The sequence below is a fragment of the Peromyscus californicus genome, unplaced genomic scaffold, assembly GCF_007827085.1.
Source record: "Peromyscus californicus insignis strain IS unplaced genomic scaffold, ASM782708v3 Scaffold_5__1_contigs__length_169319896, whole genome shotgun sequence".
In the NCBI taxonomy this organism is placed as follows: Eukaryota; Metazoa; Chordata; class Mammalia; order Rodentia; family Cricetidae; genus Peromyscus; species Peromyscus californicus.
In genome coordinates this window covers 9730928-9758392 of record NW_026294573.1, presented here as the reverse complement: position 1 = coordinate 9758392, position 27465 = coordinate 9730928, and the positions used below count along the sequence as shown (strand labels likewise).

The window sequence follows — 27465 nt, the reverse complement described above, 5'->3', positions numbered from 1 at the left end:
GTGATTTAATTTAGGACCTGCTGTTGATGATGTAGGGGTCAGAGAGGAGAAGAGTGAGGAGATGGGAAATGAGGCAGGAAGAGGCAGCCTGCTGGGTTGGTGCAGAAATAGCTGGGTTATTGGTGGGCACTGTTTGGTTCTGTGCTGTGATCACTGGAGGACTGTGTTCTATGCTGATGCTACTGGGCATGTGGCATGTGCCTGCAGTCCCAGTGCTTAGGAGGTTAAGGCAGGAGAATTGAGAGTTCTGGGCCAATCTGGGCATAACATAGCAAAGTCTTGTCTGAAAGAAACACACACACACACACACACACACACACACACACACACACACACACACACACACTAGCAGCAACAGTAAATAATGGTGATGATGTCATCTGGCTGCCAACCCCACCCCCTTAACCCCTGGGGTTTTTTGTGGATGGTGTGTTGCCTGCTGTTGGGGTTGTCTTAGGCTTTCCCTGTGGTATTAATGGGCTATCCACACTATGCGGTGAGAAGTTAAACTTCTCAGCAGTTCTCTGTATCAGTGACTTCAGTGTGTCTGTTCAAGGCTCAGTGGCTGTTAGACAGCTTCTGTCTCGGTCACAGAGAAACTCATTTCCTATTCATTCTGGCTTGATGGACTGAGGCTAAACTCATGATCCTAACTGTCTGGTCTGGAATGAGGACAATGAGGAAGAGCTACTGCACCTGCCTCGTGTCTGGAAGCCACTTCACACTTTTTAAGTGTTCTGCATCCGGTAGCTTCTTGGGTCCAGAGTAAAGCCCTGAATAATGCTGGCAGAATTAGCATATGCGATCTATGCAGTAAATACTGTGTTACGAAATGATATGAAGCAAAAACTCAGTTTTTAAAACTAAGCGCACACCTTCTGGAAAGGACATCAGAGGGCGTTTTATCTGCAAGTGAAGTGTGAGTGATTTCTAGCTGTGCTTTGTATTTCTCCTTTATCTAAGTGCTTTTTTAAATATAAATATTCTTTCATACAATGTATTTTTGTCATGTTTTTCCACTTCTCACAAAGGTATTTATTTTATTTTGTTTGAGACAGGGTCTCATTATGTAGCACTGGCAGTCCTGGAACTCCATAGACCAGACTAGCCTCCAGCTCACAGAAATCAACTTGCCTCTGCTTCTTGGGTGGTGGGACTAAAGATGTGCACCAGGCCACCTAGGCAGAGGGTTGGGTTTTTTGTTTGTTTTGCAGGGCACACGTATTCATTTACTCAGCAGGAAAAGTAGTAAGGCTGGTGACCTCAGAAGGAGCATTGCCATGCCTTTATAATGGAAACGAAAGCTGTCCCTTGCTGTCACACATGGCAGCAGTGTGAAACGGAACACATTCTAGTGATTCTGTCCTGTCTTATTTCTAGGCACTAGGTGAACTCTGTGAAACCAAGTTTGGGAAGACACACCCTGTGTGCAGTTTGGTAAGTTGAGCCATATGCCGACTCTGTCACCATGTGGAGGCCACTCTAAAAGTAGTGTCAGCTACAGACTTCTCTTGAAAGACATTTGGAAATTGGGGGCGTCCCTCATCTGTTCAGTTGCTGGTCTGTATAGTGTTTTCTATGCTGAAGTGTTGCCTTGTGTCTGATTTCTGGGGGAGTAGCAGGTGCTGTAGGAATTGAGTAGATCCTTTGAGGAGCATCAGAATGGGTCTTTTACATTTCACTTGTGAGTGTCTTGACCTATTACAGGCAGTTAATGGTTTGGAGGAGTCACAGTCCTCAGTAGTCTACCCACTGCTCCGGAAACCTTGCTGAAGTAAATGACTAGCCGGGCGGTGGTGGCGCACGCCTTTAATCCCAACACTCGGGAGGCAGAGGCAGGTGGATCTCTGTAAGTTCAAGGCCAGCCTGGTCTACAAAGCGAGATCCAGGAAAGGCGCAAAGCTACACAGAGAAACCCTGTCTCGAAAAACCAAAAAAAAAAAAAAAAAAAAAAACCCCAAAAATGAAGTAAATGATGCCTCACTTGTGCTCATGTGAAAATCCTTACTTAGGTGCAGTATGCTACACAGGAAACACAAAAACAGTAGCAGTACCGTGGGAAGAAGGGGTTTGGGAGGGAGAAGATGATAAAAAAGGACAATGGGGAGAAAGACATCAAACTACACACAGACACACACACACACACAAAACTGTGAAAGAATAAAATTTTTAAAGTGTTTCTTATAAAAATGTGGAAGCTGGAGAGTACTGTCTATCAGGGGTAAAAAAAAAAAAAAAATATCAAAGGGAACCTGACTTATTTGTACCTTGTATTTTTGGAGTGCTTGGTGGCCAGAACCCCCTGTGTAGCTGATTGCTGGGCTCTCTCTGTTCCTCCCACACCAGTCTCCTCAGCAGCTTGACTGGTCCATCTGTTGTGTCTAGGTCGCCTCTTTGCCTCTGTGGTTGCCGAAGTCCTTAAGCCCTGGTTCTGGGCGGGAGCTGCAGAGACTCTCCTACTTAGGGGCCTTCTTTAGCTTCTCAGTCTTTGCAGAGGATGATGTGAGTACACATTTGACTCCCATTCAGCCCTTCCCAGATGGTCACTGTATGCTGATTGAATATTTCCCCTCTCCTTCCAGGCAAAGGTGGTTGAGAAATACTTCTCAGGGCCCACCATTACCCTGGAGAACACACGTGTCGTCAGCCAGTCCCTACAGCATTACCTGGAGCTGGGACGGGTAGGTGTTCAGAAGGGAAGCCAGAGGAGAGGGCCTCCCTAGAGAAGAAAGGTCTGTTTCATAGATCCAGTGCTGCCCAGGTCATTCGTGTCCTTGAAGTCACATATTTTACAAAGAAGATGCTCCGTATAGAGCTCCCCCTTGTCGCTGTTAGCACTTGTTGCTGCTTCTGGACAGAGAGGAAGCCCAGGCCCAGCACCTCAAGGGTGCCAGTCTGGTGTCTCCCAGAGAGCCCCACATATGACATGAGTAATGACTGAAGCCCAGCTATGCTATTTCCATGAGAATGTCCCTGGGGACTGGAGTGATGTCTAGTGGTCATGCTTTCCTTCCATCTTGCCTGTAGCCATGGAAATCATGAGGATGAGCGGGAGCTGATAGTGTGTGGCACCCTTGGCTGAGCCGCTGACGTACTTAATACGTCTTTTGTCCTAAACTGTAAAAGTGAAGTGCCTTGCTAATCGAGGCCATATTAGTCACGGAAGGGGAGCAGCCATGGCTGGTTTATTAAAACTGGGGCTGCTCAGCATTCTCCCAAGTCCTCCTGGTCACACACACACTTCATAATGTTGACTGTCTTGGGTTCCCTACAAGGAGTGGACGTGGGAGAAGAAAGGGGTGGGGAGTAGGGGGCTATTCTTAAAGTAAAAAAGAAGTCAATTGTTTTTTTTCTTTTTCAAAATAATTCAGCAAGAGCTTTTCAAGATACTGCATAGTATTTTGTTAAATGGTGAAACTCGTGAAGCTGCTCTCAGTTACATGGCGGCTGTTGTCAATGCCAATATGAAGAAAGCCCAAATGCAGGTAGGAGTCCCCAAAATGCTTTCAGTTGCTTAGACTTAATGCAGCACCTCCCAGGCTCAGTTCTGGGGATCAGGAAGACAGCATGGAACTAGAGAGGCAAGCCTCCCGCTGTGTGAAGCCTGAGTTCTCTGGCAGGAAGTAGATGGACAAACAGTATTCCAGACGGTAATAAGAGTCCATGATGGAGTGTGAAGGGTTTGGGAGTACTTGTGGAGTGCTAGAAGGAAGGGACAGGAGTGAATTTTGATCAGGTGGCACAGCGGCCTCTCTGAGGAGCTGACATTTTATTCAAGCCTTGACTGAGGAGCCAGTCGTGACAAGGCTGAGAAAAGAACCCTCTTGGTACTAGACGGTACTAGAGCAGGAATGAGCCAGCTTTATTGCCAGCCCGGGACATAGGTCTTTGTGACTGGGAGAGAATGGGCAGGTAAAAAAGAACCAGTGGGCTTGAGTCTGCTCAGAGCCTATCGGTGAGGACTGTAGTAGAATCCACTACAGAAGGGGATTCTACAGAAGGTGTCAGTAATGAAATCACAAGGAGTAGGGTCAGGAACAGTCCGGAAGAAGCACTTCAAGGTCATGAGGATTCTATTGTGCATGGTAAGAGTGGGGAAATTAACAATTTTAGATTATTATTAATGAGTACTCAGAAGCAAGAGAATGAAAGTCTAGAGAAGAGCAGAAACCCAGCGCTTCTGGTGCTGCTCACACTGTCTGCTGTGTCCAGTCTGTTGACGTCAGCACTTGGTGTTGTCATCTGTGACTTGGCACCCAAGAGCCGTGCAGTCCAAAGAGACCATCCAGAATTTCATCATGTTCTGTGTGGATTTACAGTTTTATATTGGGCCCCATTCACAGCTGGCCTGTATGAAGAAACTGAGGCACAGAAAGAAACTGCCACACCTGACAGTTTCTTTCTGTGCCTCAGTTTCTTCATTTGGTAAATGGGGTTAATAGTGGCTGCTAACCTGTGGGCTTACTATATGTAAAGCATTAGAATAGTTCTAGTGTGTGGTGGCCGCTCAGCTCTACCCGGCTTCTTAGTTCCTCTCACGGGGCTGTGCTCACTCTTTACATGGGGAGCTGTCATGTGGGAGTGCAGCTCGCTGTCCTAGTGTTCTTGAGAAAGAAGGACAAGAAAGGAGGCTGCATGTATTCTGTCTTTGCTTACTAATGTTCTCTGACCTTCAGTTCCTCTCTCAATACCAATTGTATCCTGCAGAGGTCAGTGAGGACATGGTAGTGGATGGGCGGGCCGTCGTTTGGCTGACATCTGCTAGCTGATTGGCTGTGGTCACCGCATGACCTGTCAGCGACTTTAGGGAGTGGTCACATTTGAATGTCCCCTCTGCTTTCATAGAAACTTGTGCCAGTTTTGTACATAACAGTTGTTGGAATTGCTTTTGCCTTCTGTCCCAGGCGGATGATCGATTGGTCTCTACAGATGGCTTTATGCTGAATCTCCTGTGGGTCCTGCAGCAGCTAAGTACAAAAATCAAGTTAGAAACAGTCGACCCCACTTACATATTCCACCCGAAGTGTCGGATTACTCTCCCGAATGATGAGACACGAATAAATGCAACGATGGAGGATGTGAATGAGTGGCTGGCTGAGCTCTGTGAGTGACTTGTCTGTTGCTAGGTCATCTCTCTTTCATCTGCTGGGCTCTGGGAGATAGAGATGCATAGTTAAAGTTAACATAGTAAAATTTCTTCTGAGAATTACTAAACACAGATACATAGAACAAATGGGTGGGAGACAGAAGAGAGAACCAATAACAGCAACTTTATTATATAGATTTGTGTTGTATTGTGGCAGTTGAAAATATGACTTCTTTAAGGTGTGATGATAATAATCTTGCTACTTGATAACATAAAATATATTTGTAATTACAAAAATCAAAACCCCATGCCAATTTGGTGGTTGGTTTTTTGTTTGTTTTTTTTTTCCCCCCGAGACAGGTTTTCTCTGTGTAGCTTTGCGCCTTTCCTGGAACTTGCTTTGTAGACCAGGCTGGCCTTGAACTCACAGAGATCTGCCTGCCTCTGCCTCCCGAGTGCTGGGATTAAAGGTGTACGCCACCACCACCCGGCCAATTTGGTGTTTTTTAATATTTTAAAATTATGTGTGGAATTAGGTGAATTCCTATTTACCTGGAAGTGACAGTGTCATCCATGATCAAATGGACACTTGCTAGAAAAGCACCTTCCTTGGTGCTCAGTCTTACTTGGCACATGCCTATAACTCCAGCACTCAAGAGGCTGAGGTAGGAGAATCACAAGTTCAAGGCCAGCCTAGGCTACACAGCAAGATCCTGCCTTACAAGACCAAGAAACAAAAGAGGTGTTGTTTAATGAATTCATTTCCTCAGTCTGAAGTGAATCCTGGCAGTATCTGACATATAATTAAATACTGTTGAAGGGGTAGGAGAGGCACACAGAGGAGGATAGTTATAGAGAGAGCAGTTGACTGGTGGTGGTAGTGTTTTGAGGATTCCCTGTGTTGTCCAGGCTAGCTTCAAATTCTTAGACTCAAGCAATCTTTCTGCCTCAGTCTCCTAAGCAGCAGGACTGTTCCCCTGAAGCACTGTAACTGTTACGGGGCACAGTTGCATAGGAGAGATAGTCCCCATTGCTCTCTAGCACAGCAGGACAGCTGTGGTCAGTAGTGACTCCGTGTATAGTTCGTAAAAGCTGTTGAGGGGGTTTGAATGTGTTCCCAACACTAAGAAATAAGTGCTTGACGTGGTCTGACTGTGACATGCTATATACATGTATGAAGTATGAACTCTCTCTACCTTATGAACGAGTCAAGCTATGTGCTGATTAAAAACTACTGTATATATAGCCGTGCGGTGGTGGCACACACCTTTAATCCCAGCTCTCAGGAGGCAGAGGCAGGCGGATCTCTGTGAGTTCGAGGTCAGCCTGGTCTACAGAGCGAGTTGCAGGACAGCCAGGGCTGTTACAACAGAGAAACCTTACCTTGAAAACCAAAACAATAACAAAAAACTACTATATAATGACATTCGCTCTATGATTCTACTTTCAGCCTGTACTCTCAAAGTTGATGTTCAAAGTATATACCTCTTCCTAGCAAGATCAAAAACACAAACATGGAAGAAAATGGCTGTAATTTATTAATATAGCTTAATACTATTTTCAGATTGAAATAATAAACACATCTTGGAAAATGAAGGTGATTTCATAGGATATATCAGGAAGACATATCATAAAAGGTTGATCTATGTAGCATTTAATCAGCTAAGACAGGAACAGGGCCTTTAAAGCACATAGGAATTTGTTTTTCTTACAATGTCACATAGGTTTGTAATTTAAAAAATGTTCTTGGAGGCCATCCATAGTGGTGTACGCTTTTAATCCCAGCACCTGAGAGGCAGAGGCAGGCAGATCTCTGTAATTTCAAGGACAGCTTAGTCTGCATAGAGAGTTCCAGGACAGCCAGAGCTACATAAAGAGACCCTGTCTCAAAAAACAACACTAAATATAAATTCCTAGGCTGGGGAAATGGCTCACTTGGTCATGCAAGCGTGAAGGTGTGAGCTCAGCTTCCGAGCTCCCACATAAAGCAGGGTGTGGCAGTACACATCTGTCACCCCAACATTGGGTGGAAGGAGACAAGACGATCCGTGTGTCCGTGACTGTCAGGCTTGTCAGTTGGTAATATCTAAGTTCACGAGATACCCAGTCTCAAAAAAAAGGTGTAGAAAGTCACATGACAACTTCACAGATGCCAGTGCAAAACCATGTCCTTCCACCACCACACATACACACAGAAAGTGTTCTCAGCTGATTTTCCTTCACAGGGCAACTTTTTCCTTACGACTTGTAATTGATTTTAGTTAAGGATTCATGTTTTGTTTTGTTTTTTCTAGATGGAGATCAGCCTCCGTTTTCTGAGCCAAAATTCCCTACGGAATGTTTCTTTCTCACCCTGCACGCTCACCACCTCTCTATTCTGCCTAGTTGTCGTCGCTACATCCGAAGACTCCGAGCCATCCGAGAGCTCAATAGGTATGTGTTGTGACCCCTGTCAGAGCATCACTGTCACCGCTGCCTCTTAGGCACAGGCCTGCCTTCGGCTGCAGTCGGCTGCAGTCCGTAGACCTGGGGGAGGATGTGTGCATTGCAGTATACTATCTGCCTCTACTACTGCGTTGGTGCCTCTCATTCCCGGGTTCTTCGAATGATAAAATGATGCAGAGGTGGATTTCTGAGCCCTCGGTGTTCGTTTCTGTATGTGGTTGCTAAAACCTTTCCACTGGGTGTGAAGATTACCAGGAACCACTTTAGGGAGCCCCTGCCTTCCTGGCATACCTTCTTGCCCTGAATTGTCAAGCCCTGTTTTCCCATGAAAATCAAGGAAATGTGCAATTCCCCTTTGCCCTGTTGTCTGTGTCTGAGGAGCCCAGCTGCTGGCCAGCAGCTCCAGCTGTCAGTCATCAAATCATCAGTGGTCGATATGGCTTGAAATCCCAGCATGTCCTGACGCTCCTGCTTCTGCAAACAGACAGACATCCCCAGGAACAGACATGGGTTGGACGGGCCATTTAAGCCACTTCCGTCCTGGTCTAGTACAACTGTCGGAGGAGCTGTCGTGTGTGTGTGTGTGTGTGTGTGTGTGTGTGTGTGTGTGTGTGTGTGTGTGTGTGTGTAGTCTGTAACTATACATTCCAGGCCATTTACTGTAATATTGACTCTAGGTTCTGTTTGTTTGTTTCTTTCGAGACAAGGTTTCTCTTGTAGTCGTGGCTGTCCGGAACTTGCTCTGCAGACCAGGCTGACCTCAAACTCACAGAGATCCACCTGCCTTTGCCTCCCGAGTGCTGGGGTTAAAGGCGTGCGCCACCACCGCCCGGTGACTATGCATTCTTGAATGTTTCATTTCCACATATAATTGTGTTGTTTGTAGGTGGTCACAGTCCTTTTTCTTTTCTACACTTTGTTTTAGTTAATTGGCTATAAATTTTTAAAGACTTATTTAATATTGTTTGATACGTATGAATGCTTTTCCTTCATGTATGTCTGTGCACCACATGTGTGCAGTGCCCATGGAGGTCAGAAGAGGAGATCAGGTCTGGAGGAGGAGTTACAGGTGAATGTGGCACCGTGTAGGTGCTGGGAAATTTGCTGAAGTCCTTTGCAAGATCAACAGGGTTTTTGACTCCTGTACCACCTGGCCCCAGGGTTTTTTGTTTGTTTTTTTTTAAGACTTATTTTAATTTTATGTGTATAATTTTATTGCCTACATGTATGCATGTGCACCACATGTGTGCTTGGTACCCTCAGAGGCCAGAAGAGGGCGCTGGATCCTCTCAAACTGGAGTTACAGACACTTGTGAGCCACCATGTTGGTGCTCGAAATGAAATGCTAATCCTTTCTAACAACAGTGGTGCTCTTAACCGCTGAGCCATCTCTCCGGCCCCAACCTGTAGTTCTTTCTAATTCAGCATTAAATAGAAGTCTGAAACCATTAATGGATGCCTAAATCCATAAAACCTTATTGTTGTTTTTGGCTTTACTCTTGGGGGCCCACCACCCAGCTCCCACATAAATCATACACAGAGGCGTATTCTTAATTGCGAATGCTTGGCTTAGTTTCTCGCCAGCTTTCCTTAATTTAACTTATTCCATCTACCTTTTGCCTCTGGGCTTTTCCCGTTCTCTTACTTCTGTAACTTACTCTTACTCCGTGGCTTCCTGTGTAGCTGGGTGACTGGCCCCTGGAGTATTCCTCCTCCTCTGGCTGCTCAATCCTCTCCATCCCCAGATTTTTCCCTCTATGTATTCTCTCTGTCTGTCATCCTTACCTATCCTTTCTCCTGCCTTGCTATTGGCCAGTTCTTTATTAGACCATCAGGTGTTTTACACAGGCACAGTAACACAGCTTCACAGAGTTAAACACAGCATAAACAAAAGTAACACACTTTAAAATAATATTCTACTATACCTCATTATTTATACTGTTTCCTCTTGAACACATACTTATGATAAAATTTGATAAAGTAAGTACACTAAGGGATTAACAACTAATAACAAAATAGAACAATTATAATAATATAATTTATAACATAATAATATTATGCTATATCATATCCTAGGACACTGGGCATTGTGGCATACTTCTCTGGCATCCTAGCACTTCTGAGGTGGAGACAAAGTTCAAGGTCTCCTTGGCTATATGAGTCAGTGTCTCGCCTTCCCTCTATTTCTTTCTCTCTTTCTTTCTCTTGTAGGTGGAGTTTCTCTGTGTCTCAGCAGCTGCTCTTAAATAACCATTCAGAGACTTGTTATTAATTATAAATGCTTAGCCAATAGCTCAGGCTGGTTACTAGCTAACTCTTACTTTTTTTTTGGTTTTTCGAGACAGGGTTTCTCTGTGTAGCTTTGCGCCTTTCCTGGAACTCGCTTTGGAGACCAGGCTGGCCTCGAACTCACAGAGATCCGCCTGGCTCTGCCTCCCGAGTGCTGGGATTAAAGGCGTGCGCCACCACCGCCCGGCTAACTCTTACATTTTAAATTAACCTCTATTTCTTACCCATGCTCTGCATGTGGATCGATACTGTTTCTCAGTAAAGTTCATCTCCTCTCCATGTCTCCTTCCTATTCTGAAAGACTCCTCCTCCTCGTCAAGCTCTTTTTTTTTTTTTTCTGCAGATCCTGCCTAACTTCTACCTGTCTAGATATTGGCGAGTCAGCCCCTTTATTAATTCAGTCATAGTGAGACATATTCACACTGTATAAATATTCCACATTTCCCCCTTTTTGTCTAATTAAAAAGGAAGGTTTTAACTTCAACATAATAAAATTATATACAACAATAACTGTTGCCAAGTAAGAATTCCAGTTACAATGTCCAGTTGATTTGTATTTGGCAAAATAGAGAAAGCACTACATCAGCTGTCCTCCCCTGAAGAGTCCAGTGTTTCATACCTAATTGACTTTCTACCATGATTTAGGGAGAACTAAAATTGTAACTATCTAGTCTTTAACCCCAGCAAAGACCTGAGAAGGATGTAATATTTCCTGAGTAAACAGGAAGTGCATAGCAAGCGACTTCCAAAATTAAGAGATGACAGAAACAGCTGGCTGCCTGGACAGTCACCCAAAGTTCTTCTATAATGTTGGGGCATCCAACTTTGGCCTACCGGCCGAAGTATATCTGACAGACAAAACTGGAATATTCCTTTACACTGTATGAATATGTGTCACTGTGACTGGTGTAATAAAGAAGCTGCCTGGCCAGTCGCTGGATAGGTAGAGGTTAGGCAAGGCCTGATACCAATGGCAAACAGAAAGAAGTGCAGCCCGTTGAAGAGGCAGCTTCCTTCGTGCTCGTGGCTAACACGCAGCTCTTTTAAGAGGCTGCGCTACTGAACACTAAAATGGGGTTATGAGCAACAGGCAGTGGGCTGCTCAGTGCAGCATGGACCCAACAACTTCCCAGAGCTGGGGCGGTAAATGTGGCTCCCACCAGTACCTCTGCCTACATTCTCCTTTTTTTCTTTTCTTTTTTTTTGTTGGGGGGGTGGGGTGGGTAAAGAATCTAACTTATTGCCTCTGAGTACCCACACACGTTGTTGGGATTAAAGCCATGCCCGACTTAACATATTTTATTTAATTCACAATATTTTATGGTTACACTTTGGGATGGGTTGTCTCTTGTTATGTTTTCTAGCTGAATTGCATTGGATACACTCTGTGTGGTTATGGGCTCTTGAGGCCAGTCATACTTGTTATCTCTTTCTCAAGCTTTCCTCACTCTGGCTAATTTTATCTGCTTTTAATACCAGCCACTGAAGGCTGACCAGATGGCACAGTGGGTGAAGAAACTGGTCACCAAGGCTGACACTCTGCATCTAGTGCCTGGACCCACAGTGGTGGAAGAAAAGAGCGGACCTCTGCAAGGTGTCCTCTGCCCACACACAGAATAAGCAAATAAGATAAGAACAATAAAAATCAGTCACAAAGAGAGGTTTTTGTAAATGTTGAGGTGTGATTATCGATAAGTGTATTTCCTCTCCTGGGATAGATTGTCATCTGAGATCCCATGACTCCCACTGACCCCACCGGCCATCTTTGGTGCTAACAGTATTATGCCACTTGGAGATGCAGTTTTATCATTTTGAGAGAGAGAGAGAGAGAGAGAGAGAGAGAGAGAGAGAGAGAGAGAGAGAGAGAGAGAGAATGAGAATATCTCATATGGCAAATTGGCATTATTATTCCAGGCTCCTTAGTTTTGAATACCTTGCAGCTGAGCCAGGTCATTGTCAAGTCCAGATTTTGCTGAGATAGTTGGGCTCATTATTGGAACCCCTCCTCACCATTCAGACATTGAATCCAGAGTCTCTGCTGGGTGCAGTTGTGACAATGAACTTTGTTCCCATAGAAATGTTAGCGTTTTCCTCATGTGCTTGCTCATCAGGCACCCTCAGAATCCATTCCACACACAGCTGCACATATATTCCCACATGACGTTCCAAAGAGATTCTCGTCCTAGGCCTAGAACCTGTGAATGTCACCCTCATGGTAAAGTGATCAAGATTATCCTGGATCATCTGGGAGGGGCAATTGTTATCACAGGGCTTTGTAGGGAGGGAAAGAGGTCATAGTAGAGGAAAAATTGTAGTGACAGAAGCAGAGATCAGGTTTAATCTGGAGTCAGGAGTTAAAGCTTGCTCATAGCCTGGCAGGAAGAATGAGCAGGAAACCTCCAGCCCTCCCCTGCAGCCTGCAGAAGGTCCTGCCTCTGCAGCCTGGCCAGTCTTCTTCCAAATGCTGGCTACACATGGGCTCTTTTTCTGGGTTCCTGACCCCATAGTACAAAGCTAATGGAGCAGATCTTGTCACCTTCAGACTTCTCCTCCTGCTATGATCTTGTGATCTCTCCAAGGCAGTCATTGCTCTGACTTTTGTGGCTCTGGAGGTGCTAAAGGATAGTGGGGAGTGGGAGGGGTCGCATTGCAGAGCATTGCACCTTACCCTGCAGGGTGATCTTCTCAGGAAGGTCATTACAAGACCTACCTCTGCCAGTGAGCTCCTTGGATTTAAAGATATGGGTCCATGGCATAATCACAGTCTCCCAGACCCATTTGGGTCTGAGTCCTCACCCTGACTTCCAGATAGGAGGCACTGGAAGGTTATGAACTTAGCCTATGTTGTTTGTTGGTAATGGTAGACCACTCCACTTCGTAGGAACTCACGGTTCACTGCCTTCCTTCAAGACCTCAAGGCTATCTTGTTTCTTTCCCTATCCTTATCCAGCCTTGTGAGAGGCTATCGCTTTATCCTTTGCCAAAGGGCCACTTGGCCTAGGGCTGCCAACATTCCATCCCCAAACAATGACTGAATCTTCACATCCAGGCCAGGGCCTGTGCCTGTTCCTTTATGTGGTGTCCATAACCATGTACATCATGGCATTCATTTCCTCTGGCTTCCCCATAGTGACTAACATTAACACAGTGTGTCTTTATGTTCTATAAGGCAGGATCCTAGAGTCAGGGTAGCATCCCTTTTGGAGACTCAGTGTGGAGAGTGTTACCTCACTTTTTCTGGAGGCTTCCTACTTTCTTGCTTCTAGATATACCTCATTTTCAAAGTCAGTAACAAAGTGTCTCTAGGTACCCTTTTGTCTGGCCTCATTGTCACATCTCCATTTACTCCTCCCTGCTCTTTCTCTTAGGAAGATCTTTGTGATAACTCTGGGCCAGCCAGATAATCTAGGATAACCTTATATCTGCGCAGTCCCTTTTGCCATGTGGGGCCACTGATAAGCATGACCAAAAGCGTGGTTTTTTAGCTTACACAGTACAGCCCGTCCCAAAGGGAAATCGGGGCTGGGACTCAAGGCAGGGGCATGGAGGCAAAAACTAAAGGGGAAGCCATTAAGGGATGCTGCTCACTGGCTTGCTCCCCATGGCTTGCTCTGCCTGCTTTCTTATAGAACCCAGGACCACCAGCCCAGGATGGTACCACCCACAATAGGGTAGACCCTCACACATCAATCGTAATAAAGAAAATCCTCACAGGCCAATCTGTGAAAAAAAGATATTTTCTCAGTTCCTTTTCTCCAGATTACCCTGGCTTCTGTCATCGTGACTAAAAAAAAAAAACCCAACAGCAACAAAACAACAACTACTTAGCATAGCCATGTGCTGCAGGGTTTGTCCCAAGATCAGAGTACGGTGACTTTATGTAATTTATTTATTTTATGTGTATGAGTGTTTTGCATGTATGTGTGTGTGCGCCACTGTGCCCATGGAGGTCAGAAGAGGGCATCAGATCCTCTGGAACTGGAGTATGAGATGGTTGTGAGCCACCTGTAGATGCTGGGAACTGAACCCACGTCCTTTGCCAAAGCGTCATTTGTTCTTGACCGTTGAGCCATGTCTCCAGTCCCTGGATGTGGCGTTTTTAAAAGATGCCGTTATTTTGTCTACCATACTCGAGTTCCAGTCTTAGACCAAAGAACCCAGTTTTTCTGAGATAAGTAGAAAGGGGGTGTGGAGTGTTTTGTTTCTGAACTCTTTAGCACAGCAACAAAGGGCTCCTGGTGATGTTCTTAGAGTACACTTTAACGGGGAAACTGCTTCAGTCTAGCAGTGGAACCTCCACCACAGCTTCAGCCCAACCCCTCTGCCCCCTGCTTCCAGAAGACTCCTGCAGGTGCCGCTAATAGAAGCGATTCTGCCTTCTGTGAGAATCGTTGGAGTAGCAGTCAGGGAACTATGATGTTAGACATTTAACAGTCTCTGGTTTTCTACACAACATCATGAGGAAATTGTGGAATCCTGCAAAGTAAGCAAGTGTTTAAAATAGGCAGCGTGTTAGGTAATAACGATGTTCCCTCCACGATAGAAAATGTTCAAGCAGTCACCTAGAAGGGACCAAGGCAGCCACAGAGAGGACCATTCCAGGCAGAGGGAAGGCCAGCGACAGAGAGAAGGAAGTGCCATTGGCAAAATGCCATTTGCTCTGGCAGTTGATAAGACGGAAGAGCTTAGAATTTGTATAAGAAAGTTCTTTTTAACCTCTCAGAGCAGTAGGGTAACAAAGATTTCATCATATCTAAATTGCATTTTTGCCCAGGGGGTAGTGGATGTAGACAGTGTACGGTGGATAGTGTCTCACCATGTAGCTCTGGCCTGGAACTCACTATGTAGACTGGGATGGCCATGAACTCACAAAGATCTGCCTGCTTCTGCCTCCCAAGTGTTGTGAAGAACATTCTTTAAGACACATAGCAGATCTCTGAATTTGAGGACAGCTAGGGCTACACAGAGAAACCCTGTCTTGAAAAACTCCTTCCCCCAAAAAGACACATTATTATTTTATGAGCAACCAGAAAGAAAAAATGCCGTCAATTAAACCAAAACTTACTGTAGTGGGATACGCTCCAGTTTTCATTTTATTTTGTTCTGAGATAGGATCTCACCAGGGAACGCTGGCTGTCTTGGAACTCTCTGTGTAGACCATGCTGGCCTTGAACTCCACCTGCCTGAGCCTCCCAAGTGCTGGGATTGGAGTCGTGCACCGCCAGGCCTGGCTCATATGCTCTGCTTTATTTTATTTTTTATTTTGATTTTTCTTTTTCCTTTTTTTTTTTTTTTTTTTGTGTTTTTTTGAGACAGGGTTTCTCTGTGTAGCTTTGCACCTTTCCTGGAACTCACTCTGTAGACCAGGCTGGCCTCAAACTCAGAGATCTTCCTGGCTCTGCCTCCCGAGGGCTGGGATTAAAGGCGTGTGCCACCACTGCCTGGCTTGCTCTACTTTTTAAAATACTTAAGTGTGAAAAAAATTCTGTCAAAGAGTTTGTGAAATGGTCAAAGTGAGTAGATAAAATGGACTTGGGTATTTTCTTTCATTTGATTGTTAATGTGTTTTGTTTGTTAATTTCAGAACCGTGGAAGATTTGAAAAATAATGAAAGCCAGTGGAAAGATTCCCCACTGGCCACCAGACACCGAGAAATGCTGAAGCGCTGTAAAACTCAGCTAAAGGTTTGTACAGTTAATTGACATAATTGTGGACCAGCTTCATAATAGTAATCTTTCCACCAGAATAAGCACCTTGATGTCTCTATTTTTTCTTCATTGTTCTTTTCCCTCAAGGTAAAATAGGATAATTTAAAACTTGTTTATAACTTGCATATTTCTGGGTATAATTATTTATATCCCAGTAGAGAATGTACATATGCTTATACGGTTAATTCTTAGTAAATGTTGTCATTTGCAGTGTAACTTCACCCCGTTACACGCATGCTCCAGTACACGCAGCCACACATGGTCGCGGTATTTGACAAAGCACATTATGGTAATAGATCTCTTTCACTTATCTCCTTGTCCTCCATTTCTGAATGAAAATCATCTGTTACTTAGAACCTAACTATAGACGGAAATATCCCTGCTAGTAAAACTCAGCTAAACACAAACACTGGCTGACCTTGCATGGGAAGGCAGAGAAGCATGTGTGTACATTTTCTGTGCTTATGTTTGGATTATAAAGCTGAATGCTAGCTGCTCGTGCTAAGTGGGATTATAGAGAAAAGTATCTCTTTGATTTCTGTGACAAGCTAAGATTTCAGATTTTCATTTGCTAATAGACTGGACTGCTTTAAGATACAAAATAGAGGGGCTGGAGAGATGGCTCAGTGGTTAAGAGCACTGGCTGTTCTTCCAGAGGACCCGGGTTCAATTCCCAGCACTCACATGGCAGCTCACAACTGTCTGTAACTCCAGTTCCAGGGGATCTGACACTTTCACACCAGTGCACATAAAATAAATTTAAATTATAAAAAAAAAAAAAAAAGATACAAAATAGAGATCGGCATAGTGGCTCCACTTGTAACCCCAGCACTTTGGAGCCCAGGACAAGGGGGTGGCAGTGAGTTCGAGGCCAGCCTGGGCTACAGAGGGAGACCCTGTCTTAACAACAGGATGCAGAATAAACCAGGGTTCCCTTTCATATCTGTAGCCCCCTTAATATTTATTTGGCAGTTGTGTTTCAACTGTAATCTGTAATAAGCTGTTTGAATCCCCTATCATGATGTGTGTCTGTGTGTATCCTCTGAGGGATAGCAGCCTAGTGGGCAGACCTTTTGCTTAAGGGTAGCACATAAGTAGTGGTGTTGAAATTCAGATACAGTTTGTCTGGCTTTTTTCCACTAATTTTCCTGACACCCAGAGGGCCTCCTTGTCAACCCCATCCCCCATCCAAGTTACTGGAAAATGGTATCAGTGACTAACCTCAAGCACTAACTGTGTGCTGTCCTCTGTGCTCAGTGGTTTGCATGGCATACCTACCTGTTGTTTTTTTTCATGAAAAAACCAGATCTTCACACAGTGATCAGTGTCCTGTAGCTAGTTAGAAAGGAACTTCTAGAGACTCTCGAACCTGGTGTCTTAGCTCCTGGGCCTCTCCCCCTAGTCACGCCGAGGGGCCTTGACTCCAGACTAACCTATGGGTGGGGCACACCTACTTCCACAGAAACTGGTACGGTGCAAGGCCTGTGCTGACGCTGGCTTACTTGACGAGAGCTTCCTGAGAAGATGTCTGAATTTTTATGGCCTTCTCATTCAGCTGCTGCTCCGCATCCTGGACCCTGCATATCCCGAGTGAGTGTGTCTTCCCTCCGCCATGTCTCACTGCGTCTGCTGTGTCGTCCTAATTGTTCTTCAGTCATAACTGCAGCCAAACCCTACCCTCCTGAGGACTTGCCTTTCATTTGCCAGATATATTTATATCACAGACTGTGAAGCTACATTAATATTTCCCCATGTGGTTTTTAATGGGTGGCATTTAAAAAACTTTGCTATAGCATTGAATGGCTAGAAAAGCAAATCTATAAATTAGAAGCACAGTGCTAGAGATAACAGCCTACTGAGTCCTCCTAAGCACCAAGTCCAGGAGAGCCAGACATTGACAGTCACTGCTATTTAAGTTACAGCTGTTTTATGTTCATTAGGAAGCTCCTGGGTCACAGGTGTTGGTGAGGTTTGGCCTGCTCCCCTAAGAGTGGGGAGGTTATATAAATACATGCGTGGCGTGTGGCTCCTTTGAGTTGCTCAAAATGACCAAATATGAACTTCCTTCCCATTTTACTACTACCTTAACTCTAGTAAGAAATCCCGATGAAGCAAACACTTGCCACACGGAGTGTGCCCGTCTCCCTCACCTGCTCTTACTTTCAGAGGTCACAGTTGTTCGCCTGTGTACATTTTACACAGTTGTGTTACACAGTGAGGGCTTCTCTTTCCAAAATGAGGTATTTAGTCGTATAACAGCCTGCGTAATCAACATGCCATGATTTCGTTTTGTGAGTTGTGCTGTTCTTCTCTTCTACAGTGTAACACTGCCTTTAAGTTCGGATATCCCTAAGGCATTTGCAGCTTTGCCTGAGTTTTATGTAGAAGACGTTGCTGAATTTTTATTTTTTATTGTACAGTAAGTACTTTACATGCTGTGTGTTCTGTTTGTACACTGTACATGGTGCTCTGAGCTGTGTTCCAAACCTTCGTTTAAGCCTGGGCTTGTGTGACTTTCTTTACCTGAATACTGCTCAAAAAATTGGAGAATTAAACCCTGTTCAGCAGCAGTCGATTCCAGTACACAATCTCCAGCACAGAAGCAGAAGAGCAGTGTAGGGGACAAGCTCTTTGTGAAACCTGAGCTGGGTGTTTGATAGTTGAGTGTGTGCCTGAGAAATGCCCCAGTGAACATCAAAACCAGAAACACCACAGCTGTGTTTTGAACTAAAAGAAAAAAAAGTGTCCATTTGTAAAATTAGAGATAGTGTAAAAAAATGGGAGAGTTTTCTTTTTTGTTTGGATTTTTGTTTTTATTTTCCTAAAATACTAATTTCAGGGTCTCAAGCTTTCACTGGCAGGACCTCAGTGGAAGGTTACCTGCCTAGCATGTTAAAGGCCTGGATTTGATCCCCAGAACCACCAAAAGAAAATCAAAAACAAATAAATAAAACCTTTCACTTTTTGCGTTGGACACATCACCATAACCTGGGGACAGTACTGGGTGGCAGAGGGGTGTGTCTGAAGTCTGTTTGCAAAGCAAAAGCAGGGGCTGGAGAGATGGCTCAGAGATTAGGAGCACCGACTGCTCTTCAGAGATCCTGAGTTCAATTCCCAGCAACCATAAGGTGGCTCACAACCATCTATAATGAAATCTGGTGCCCTCTTCTGGCATGCAGGCAGAACACTGTATACATAATAAATAAATAAATCTTAAAAAAAAACAAAACAAAAAACAAACAAAAGGCAAAAGCAGCATAGACTCATTGCCCAGAGTGCAAATAGCAAGTATTTCCCAGTAACAACAAAAAATCCAAAATTAAAGCAAGTCGAATTACTATCATAAAAGCTGTCCCAGCTGAGCACAGTGTCACACACATCCCAGTACCTAGAAGCTCAGGCAGGAGGATTGTGAGTTCCAGGCCAGGCAGGTATAGGTGGTAGACTGTCCCTCAGACAACAAAAGAACAGAGAAACTGTTCCCAGACAGGCCCAGTCAGTAGTGATACATGGATTTTTTTTTTTTTTTTTTTTTTTTTTTTTTTTTTTTGGTTTTTCGAGACAGGGTTTCTCTGTGTAGCTTTGCGCCTTTCCTGGGACTCACTTGGTAGCCCAGGCTGGCCTCGAACTCACAGAGATCCGCCTGGCTCTGCCTCCCGAGTGCTGGGATTAAAGGCGTGCGCCACCACCGCCCGGCCGATACATGGATTTTGAATGGCGAGAAATTTAAAGGGTGATTAAAGGTTATAGTTTAGTTGCTGAGTAAATCCAGTATTAGAATTTAAGTAGCTTGAGTCGTTTATTCCAAACATAATAATATAAACACTTAAAATTTTTTATTTCTTAAAACAAATTTTATTTATTTTTTAAAACGACATGTATTTATTCCTGTGTATGCATGGGGACCTTGCATGCTCTCGAGCTTCTCTCTGTGGGAATTGGTCCTCTCCTACTGCTGTGTGGGTCCTGGAGACAGGACTCTGGTGGCCACACCAGTGTCAGCATCTTGCTGGCCCTAGAAGTTTCAGGTTAGACATTAACTCCATGAAAACCCTTTTAAAGCTGGCTTGGTCATGAATTCCTTAATCTCAGTACTTGGGAGGTGGAGGCCAAAGGTAACAAGTTCAAAGCCAGCCTAAGCCATATAGTCAATCTGAGGCCAGTTGGAGCTGTTTGAGACTCTGTCTTTTAAAAAATAAATAAGTAACCCCCACCCCCCTTTGGGTAGTGAAGACCTTTCTGTGAAGTCCGCTCAAGCTGTGGCTTCCTTTCTAAAGCGTGGTTTGCACAGCATGCTGCAGCCAGCACACACTTTTGGCTTTGCATCTGTGTTGTTCCAGTGTGCATATCACTTGAACCATCCAAAGGGTCCTGGTACCTGCCCTCCCCCGCTGTGCCCCGTCTGCCTCCTTTCCTTCCCATGGTTCCTGGCAACTCACAGAGTGTTCTTTCCTCTGTTCAGATATTCTCCTCAGGTGCTTTATGAGCCCTGTACTCAGGACATCGTGATGTTCCTCGTGGTGATGCTGTGCAACCAGAATTACATCCGAAACCCGTACCTAGTGGCCAAACTGGTAGAGGTCATGTTCATGACCAACCCTTCTGTCCAGCCTCGAACTCAGAAGTTTTTTGAGATGATTGAGAACCATCCTCTCTCTACAAAATTGCTGGTACCTTCCCTTATGAAGTTCTATACAGGTAGGTTCCGGATGTGCCTTCTGGCATGTGGCTATATGACAGACAAGGTTGTTTCAGAGTGAACTTAAACCTAAACCTGTGACCTAAAATCCATAAATAGATAAATAAATAATCCTGCCTTCTAGACTCCAACATCCGCTTATGCAGATCACTTACCAGCCCGTTCTGAGCATGTCTTCTCAGGCATCTGAGAGAGAGATGACACTGGCTATTGCGTGTGCTGGCTTCTGATGCTTTAGCAGACTCCACTAGTTGTTAGTAGTCCAAGTTGGTGTTTTCATCTGAGTGAAATTACCTGCATCATTTGCCTTTGAATTTACAGCATTTGATATGTAACACCATCCTGTAATTGAGTTTTCAAAGTGTGGGTAAAATAGAGAGTTTTTTATAAATGTCCAAGGTCATCCTTGATAGCAAGTTTGAGGTTAGCTTAAAGCTACTCAAAGCAACAAGAAAAAGTATATTGGATCTCATCCAAGCCAGTGAAATGAGGATTCTGGGGTCCTCTGGGAGCCTTCCCTCGGTCATTAGTTTATCACAATTCCTGAGCCCTAATACTTGTGCGTGCTGTTCCCTGTGTCCAGTTACACTTGGAAGTGACAGAACATGGCAAATGTGCTTCAAGGAGAGTCCCCTCCTCTGGTCAGATGGCATTCCATCTTTTGACTGTCTTTAAAACTTGGCTTTGGGAGCCAGGTGTGGTGGCAGAGGCAGGAGGATCTCTGTGAGTTCAAGGACAGTCTGGTCTACAGAGCGAGTTTCAGGACAGCCAGGGCTACAGAGAGAAACCCTGTCTCAAAACAGCAAACTAAGCCGGGCGGTGGTGGTGCATGCCTTTAATCTCAGCACTCAGGAGTCAGAGGCAGGTGGATCTCTGTGAGTTCGAGGCCAGCCTGGGCTATAGAGTGAGTTCCAGGACAGGCTCCAAAGCTACATGGAAAAACCCTTTCTCAAAAAACAAAAACAAACAAACAAACAAAAGGCAAAATAATAATAATATAATAATTAAATAAAATTTGGCTTTTAAACTGTTGGTTTGATCTGTCTCTTAACAAAGACACAAGACTATGCTATTGAATCAGTTTCCCAGTTTGTGTGTTTCCCAGGGTGTCAAATGTATCCTGTCTTCCCATCTCCTATTAAACCTGGCACATTCTAGCCACTCTGTAGGTGCCTGGCATTTAGTAGACCCCACTGTGTTCTGCAGAAATAGGTGACTTACAACACATGTCCTTGCTGTTGACGGGGTGGCCTGTTAGAGGATGCCCAGTATTCAGGGTCAGGAGTTGCCCTCTGCCCGTCTGGAACTCGTTCGCCTGCCATTCCCTTTATCACTGTGGCTTTGTTACATCTGTTAAGAGCTGCTTCTTAGCCTACTCAGGCACTCTTAAGTATGAAGTAGGCACATACTGTCTTGGAGGTTTTGTTCACATCCTTTCTTTGGAGACAGTCCAGTGCACTGATGCATAAAAGTCCCTTTGGGGGGTCTGAGTCCTTTGATCTCATAGCCATGGTCAGAGGTAGCTCAGGATATTTAGGTACAAATGATGCCTTGTGTGTATTGAGGACACTGCATGTTGGAGGCCAGCCTGGTCTATATAATGAGTTCTAGTCCAGTCAGGGATACATAGTGAGACCCTGTCTCAAAAAGAAAAAGTATAGAAAATGCCAAGAAATAACCACATTCCACAGGAGATATGTATTAATATTAAAAAATAAATTTTTGTTAAATAGAATTAGTATTCAGTTAGTGTTCTGGGCATATTACTGTAGCTTCATGGTGTGTGTGTGTGTGTGTGTGTGGGTGTGTGTGTGTGTGTGTGTGTGTGTTAGCACACTTGAGAAGCATGTGGGTAGGTATTATTTGCTCTTTTCCTTTGTCATGGAGCAGGATGCCCTCTGGCCTGAGCCCCCTCATAGTCACGGATAGATGATACCTTTCCTAAAAATAGTTGCCACTCGTGGTCACTGTTCACTTGATCCACATAGCTGTCAAAGAGATGGGTACTATAAATACCTCCATTTTACAAATGAAGAAACTTGAGCTTGGAAAGGTCAAGAAGCTTGCTGAAGGTTAGTGGCTAGTGAGTGGCAGGTGCCCAGCAGCTGGATTCTAGCACAAGTGTGCCTGACTCCTCTGCTGTTCTTCCATGGTTACAAGAGCTTTGACCCTGCAGGTGCCTCACAGATACTCCCCCCATGGGTCTGTCCACCACCCCATCAAGATCTGCCCATTAGATCCTGCCCTGAACAGGCCGCCTCTAAGATGGGACTTAGAGTTGTAGATAGATTGCTGGAGCCAGCACCTCTCAGGCCACAGAGCAGTGTTTCACTTAAGAAGTACTTAAATACAATCTTGTTTCAAAAATAAAATTAGACATCAAAAGAAGAGTTTTTGGTACATCTCCTAACCGTCTTCCTTAAGAAAGAATTCTGAGGACAGGGAGGCTATGGATAGGGCTAGACTTACTTATTCCCAGGATTTTCCTTCCTCAGAGCTGACTGGCCGCTCAAAGCCAGCAGTCAGTGTAGAGTCCATCACTAGATCAGCAGGTCTTTGTGCTGGGACTACTGGGGAGGACTCCAGCATCCCTCACTGGGAGGCAGACGTGGGAGAGTGGCAGGGGTTGGAGACAGTAGGTGTGGGAGAAGATGGGGTACTTCAAGAAAGATGACCGAGGAAGGTCTCTGAGGAAGTGATACAAACATGAGCATCAGTAGATCTCAGCTGCAAATGAATAGAAGCCTGAGCATTGGTAGATCTCAGCCACAGAGTGGCAGAAAAAGAAAGCAGTGAAATGAATCTAGAAAGAAGGCAGCAAGAAGCCTTTCTCAAGCTGGGCATGGTAGCACATGCCTTTAATCCCAGACTCAGGAGGCAGAGGCAGATGGATCTCTGTGAGTTCAAGGCCAGCCTAGTCTACAGAGAAAGTTCCAGGACAGCCAGGGCTACATAGTGAGACCTTGTCTTGAAAAAAAAACCCTTGCTGAGAGAGGACAGGGTTCGTGAGGTTAGCAAGGGACAAGTCCATTTAAGGATATCTAGAGCTAAGACTTGGGAATTAGAACCTGGGTAGGTGTTGTTGGTTGTTGTTTGGCTTTTGAGTGGGTGGGGGCAGAGCCATCCAGCTTTTGAATAAATCATATATGGAGGTTTATTTTTAATTATGAATGCCCGGCCTTAGCTTGGCTTAGTTTCTAGCCAGCTTTCCTTAAATTAATCCGTCTATCTTTTGCCTCTGGGTTTTTCCCATTCTCTAACTTGTGTAAATCTTACTCTTATTCCATGGCTTGTCATGTAGCTTGGAGTCCTCCTCCTCTGGCTGCTCCCTCTTAGATCTCTCTTCCCAGATTTCTCCTTCTATTTATTCTCTCTGCCTGCTAGCCCCACCTATCCTTTCTCCTGCCTTGCTATTGGCCAGTTTTTTATTAAACCATTAGATTTTTTTACACAGACATAGTAATACAACTTCACAATGTTGAACAAATAGAATATAAACAAAAATAGCATATCTTAAAATATTCTACTACAGGTAGGGATGATTTTGAGGAACCATTAGGAGAAAATAAGAAAACACACTGGTGGGCAGTGAGCTAACGCTAGTGGCTTAGCTTGGGGTGTGTCTGGGATGCAGCCCAGAATGGGGCGGCTTCAGATGGCGACGGAGCTGTGCCAGCCTCCAGTTTTCTGTCTTGGCAAGTTTTGCTTGAGTCACTGCGGACACCTTCGTTCACACATTGACGTAATAAAATGGCACTCAGTTCACCCAGAGAAGAGTCGGCTTAATGAATATACGGAAGTACTTTCGGGTCTTAGCATGGGAGGAATATCTTAGTCTTTTTCCTTTATTATTAAACAACTGGTTTTCACCCCCAAACTGTAGGCTTTGGAAAATATGAAGAAAGGCAGGGGTGATGTTTAGAGTGATTGTATGATTTGTACCAGTCTCTGGGTTCAACCCACATCACTGCAAAAGACAGTACTAAGCAGAATTTTAAAAGTCCCGCATCATCTATGTGCTCAGAGTCTGTGCGATATTTTACTACAAATCTGTTGTATTTTTTATTGTGTGTGTGTGTGTGTGTGTGTGTGTGTGTGTGTGTGTTTGTATGAATAGAGGTCAGAAGACAAATCTGTTGTATTTTTTAGTGTGTGTGTGTGTGTGTGTGTGTGTGTGTGTGTGTGTGTGTGTGTGTGTGTTGTATGAATAGAGGTCAGAAGACAAATTGCAGGTCCTTTTTTATCCTTCCTGCGGGTGGGTCCTGAGGCTTGAACTCAGGTTTTCAGCGATGGCAAGCGCTTCTTCTTACTGAACCGTCTTGCTGGCCCTCAGTCACTTTTAAAAAGCTCTCATTGTGCCCAAGCTGTACATTTGTTTTCATAGTCTCTGGTTTTTATCAGACTTTTATTTTATCAGGATTACTAACTTTTTTTCTAGTCAAAAACAGTTATTTCTGTGCAGTGGTAGAACAGTTGTCTAGCATCTCAAGGCCCTGGGTTCCATCTCTAGTATTGTAAAAATTAAAAAAGATGCAGTATTTGGTGTGCTTGGCGTTGGTCTTTGTAAACAGCTGTGAGCATTTTCTGGAGTGGCGTCAGCAGTCTAGTAGAAGCACACTGATTTTTGTGCTACAAGGTGCAAATGTTTGAGGATAGGGTTGTTACACTCAAGACAGTCTCATGTACCCAGATTGGCATCCAAATTGCTGTGTAGCAGAGGCTGGCCATGGGCTCCTGATTTTCCTGCCTCTCAGTGCAGGGAATATAGGCATGTGCCACCACACCTGCTACTCAGTTGTTTTCAGAGAGATATTGTCACTGTTTATTCACCCCCAGCATGTGTAGTATGCCTGTTTTCCCTTATATTTTTTGTTTATTCAAGACAGTCTCTCTGTGTAATTTCCCTAGAACTCGCTCTGTAGACCAGGCTGGACTCAAACTCACAGAGCTCTGTTGTTCTTATTTAAGTTGTTTTGTTACCAATAAAGAGTTGGGAGTCAAATTCCAGGTCTAAACCTGATAGGTCAAAGAGTCCATAGAGGAACAGCCGGCAGACCTCTCCACACTTCCGGATTTCCGCGATGGGAAGTCTGAGTCCCTCCCTGCTCCTGCCTTCTCTGTCTGTCTTCCTGGCTTCTCTGTTCTGGTCAGCGAGTCACTGGCTTTGCCCCCTGATTCAGGGCTAATGTTATTAACACAGTCTCAGTGTCAAAGTGCCATCAAATATCCTGCCATAGAGATCCTCCTGCCTCTGCCCCCCCAAGTGCTAGGATTAAAGGCGTGCGCCACTACTGCCTGACCAGTCTTATTTTTTAATGTCTGCCAGTATGCTATGCTAAAAAAAGGTAGCTCGTTTTAATTTCCCTTTGTCTTTGTTAAGCTGTGACTGTCTTCAATGACAGTTTTTCTCCTTTGAAGCCTGCAGTGAATATGGAACGTCATGCTGATATTGGCCATCGGCATCACCAGGTTTAGTTTTCACCCATCTTATATTACAGGGGTGCTGATGACCTGAGCCATGAGTGTGGGTAGTCACTGTGCATTTCTCTACTTTAGTATGGACTTGGAAAATGTCTGATACAAAAGTGTTTAAAATAATAGACAAGTAGTAGGTACATATACAATGTAGCCTATTGTTTTCTGCTCAGAGATACACACATGAACTGCTATGGAATTTCCTTAAACTAACAGCTTAAAATGGGCTGGAGATGTGATAAATGAGCTTTTATCATCATTAAGGTTAATACTGTCCCAAAGATGTTGGCTTTGTCTCATATTCTTGTAGATGTTGTATCCACTGCAGACTTTTATCATGAAACTTTGGTCTTTAAAATCGGGTTATAGGGGGTGAGGTACACTTCAATCCCAGCACTCTGGGAGTCAGAGGGAAGTGACTCTCTGTGACTTCCAGGATGTCCAGGACAACATAGTAACACCCAGTCTTTTAAAAAGAAGCCAGTTGCTGGTTGGTGGTGGTGCACACCTTTAATCCCAGCACTTAGGAGGCAGAGTCAGGTGGATCTCTGTGAGTTCGAGGCCAGCCTACAGTATACTCCAGGACAGCCAAGGCTATAAAGAGAAACCCTGTCTTGAAAACTTTAATGAGGGGAGAGAGAATGAAGTCATAATTTCTCCTTTGCCTTCCATGGGCGATACAGACAACATTTTACCAGCTCCGTGGTCCTTCCTGTCGCTGTCATTGTGGGAACTGCATCTGGAACGTCAGAAAGCACATCTGTCTGAGTCTCTTTGTCTTTCCTCCTTAGATGTCGAGCATACTGGAGCCACCAGCGAGTTCTATGACAAGTTCACAATTCGCTATCACATTAGCACTATTTTTAAAAGCCTTTGGCAAAACATAGCTCATCATGGCACCTTCATGGAGGAGTTCAAGTGAGTATTGGGCCCCTGATGGCACAGCCTGCTCTTTGGAAAATCACAGGCAGGAGCTGCTGTACCCTTGGTTTCGGCCTCCTGCAAGTAGCCACAAGGAGCTGCTTGATGTGGCCACTTAACTAATTGCCTGCTTACTTAAAGTTGTCAACGCTAGGAGTGGCTTACATGAGGGAATGTTCTAGAAAAATGCACATGTAAAGTGATTTTTGTGTTTTCTTTGTATTATATGCTATTAAATGAAGCTATCAGACTGACCCAGAAATGTTGAGGAAACAAGATTTAGAAGCACTTAGGTTAAGGTGGCCACTTAATGTTCATTTGGTGTGCTTAGGTGCCAAGCCATATTCATTACTCTTCATATGCCAGCTTGAAATTGTAGGGCCAGCTTAAGCCTGGCCAGTAGTAATGCCTCTAAGTTATTTATAAGTACTTACAAGAAGAAAGATGAGTGTAAACGTTGAATGAAGCCTTGCATTATTCTTCAAAGAAGCTTTGTTCCATCCGCATAAGATCTTTATCAAGTCCGTCCTGTGTTAACTGAACTAGTAGTTGATAACACAGCAGCTTCACCACTTGTGGGGTACTTCTTCAAGGGAGACTAAGTTAAGTTGCGTTTATGATCAGTTAGGTTCCAGACGGGCCCCCAGCTTGTGCTCCATGGTCCTAGTGTCCCCTCATTCCTGAGACTGAGGCCACCTGCTCTTGTTAACAGGTAGGCCAGGCTATCCCGGTTCCCAGTAAGTCCCTTCATTACAGTGCAGTCGACAGGGTCTCCTTAGACCCCAAGCTTTGGCTTCTGTGGAATGAGTTACCTTTCTTACTTTTCTTAGTGAATCTTCTTT

General features: G+C 44.5%; 1 protein-coding gene across 2 annotated transcripts in view; it reads left to right on the top strand.

Annotated features, from left to right (window-relative positions):
- Ube4b (ubiquitination factor E4B) overlaps positions 1 to 27465 on the top strand; it is a 126003-nt gene that overhangs the window by 82141 nt on the left and 16397 nt on the right. For both annotated transcript variants that reach the window (XM_052718752.1, XM_052718753.1), the window contains 11 exons: positions 1381 to 1437; positions 2386 to 2502; positions 2583 to 2681; positions 3372 to 3485; positions 4905 to 5103; positions 7381 to 7519; positions 15405 to 15504; positions 16991 to 17118; positions 17849 to 17947; positions 19991 to 20226; positions 26494 to 26620. In XM_052718752.1, the coding sequence (XP_052574712.1) occupies positions 1381 to 1437; positions 2386 to 2502; positions 2583 to 2681; positions 3372 to 3485; positions 4905 to 5103; positions 7381 to 7519; positions 15405 to 15504; positions 16991 to 17118; positions 17849 to 17947; positions 19991 to 20226; positions 26494 to 26620 (1415 nt within the window). The remainder of the gene's footprint in view (positions 1 to 1380; positions 1438 to 2385; positions 2503 to 2582; positions 2682 to 3371; positions 3486 to 4904; positions 5104 to 7380; positions 7520 to 15404; positions 15505 to 16990; positions 17119 to 17848; positions 17948 to 19990; positions 20227 to 26493; positions 26621 to 27465) is intronic.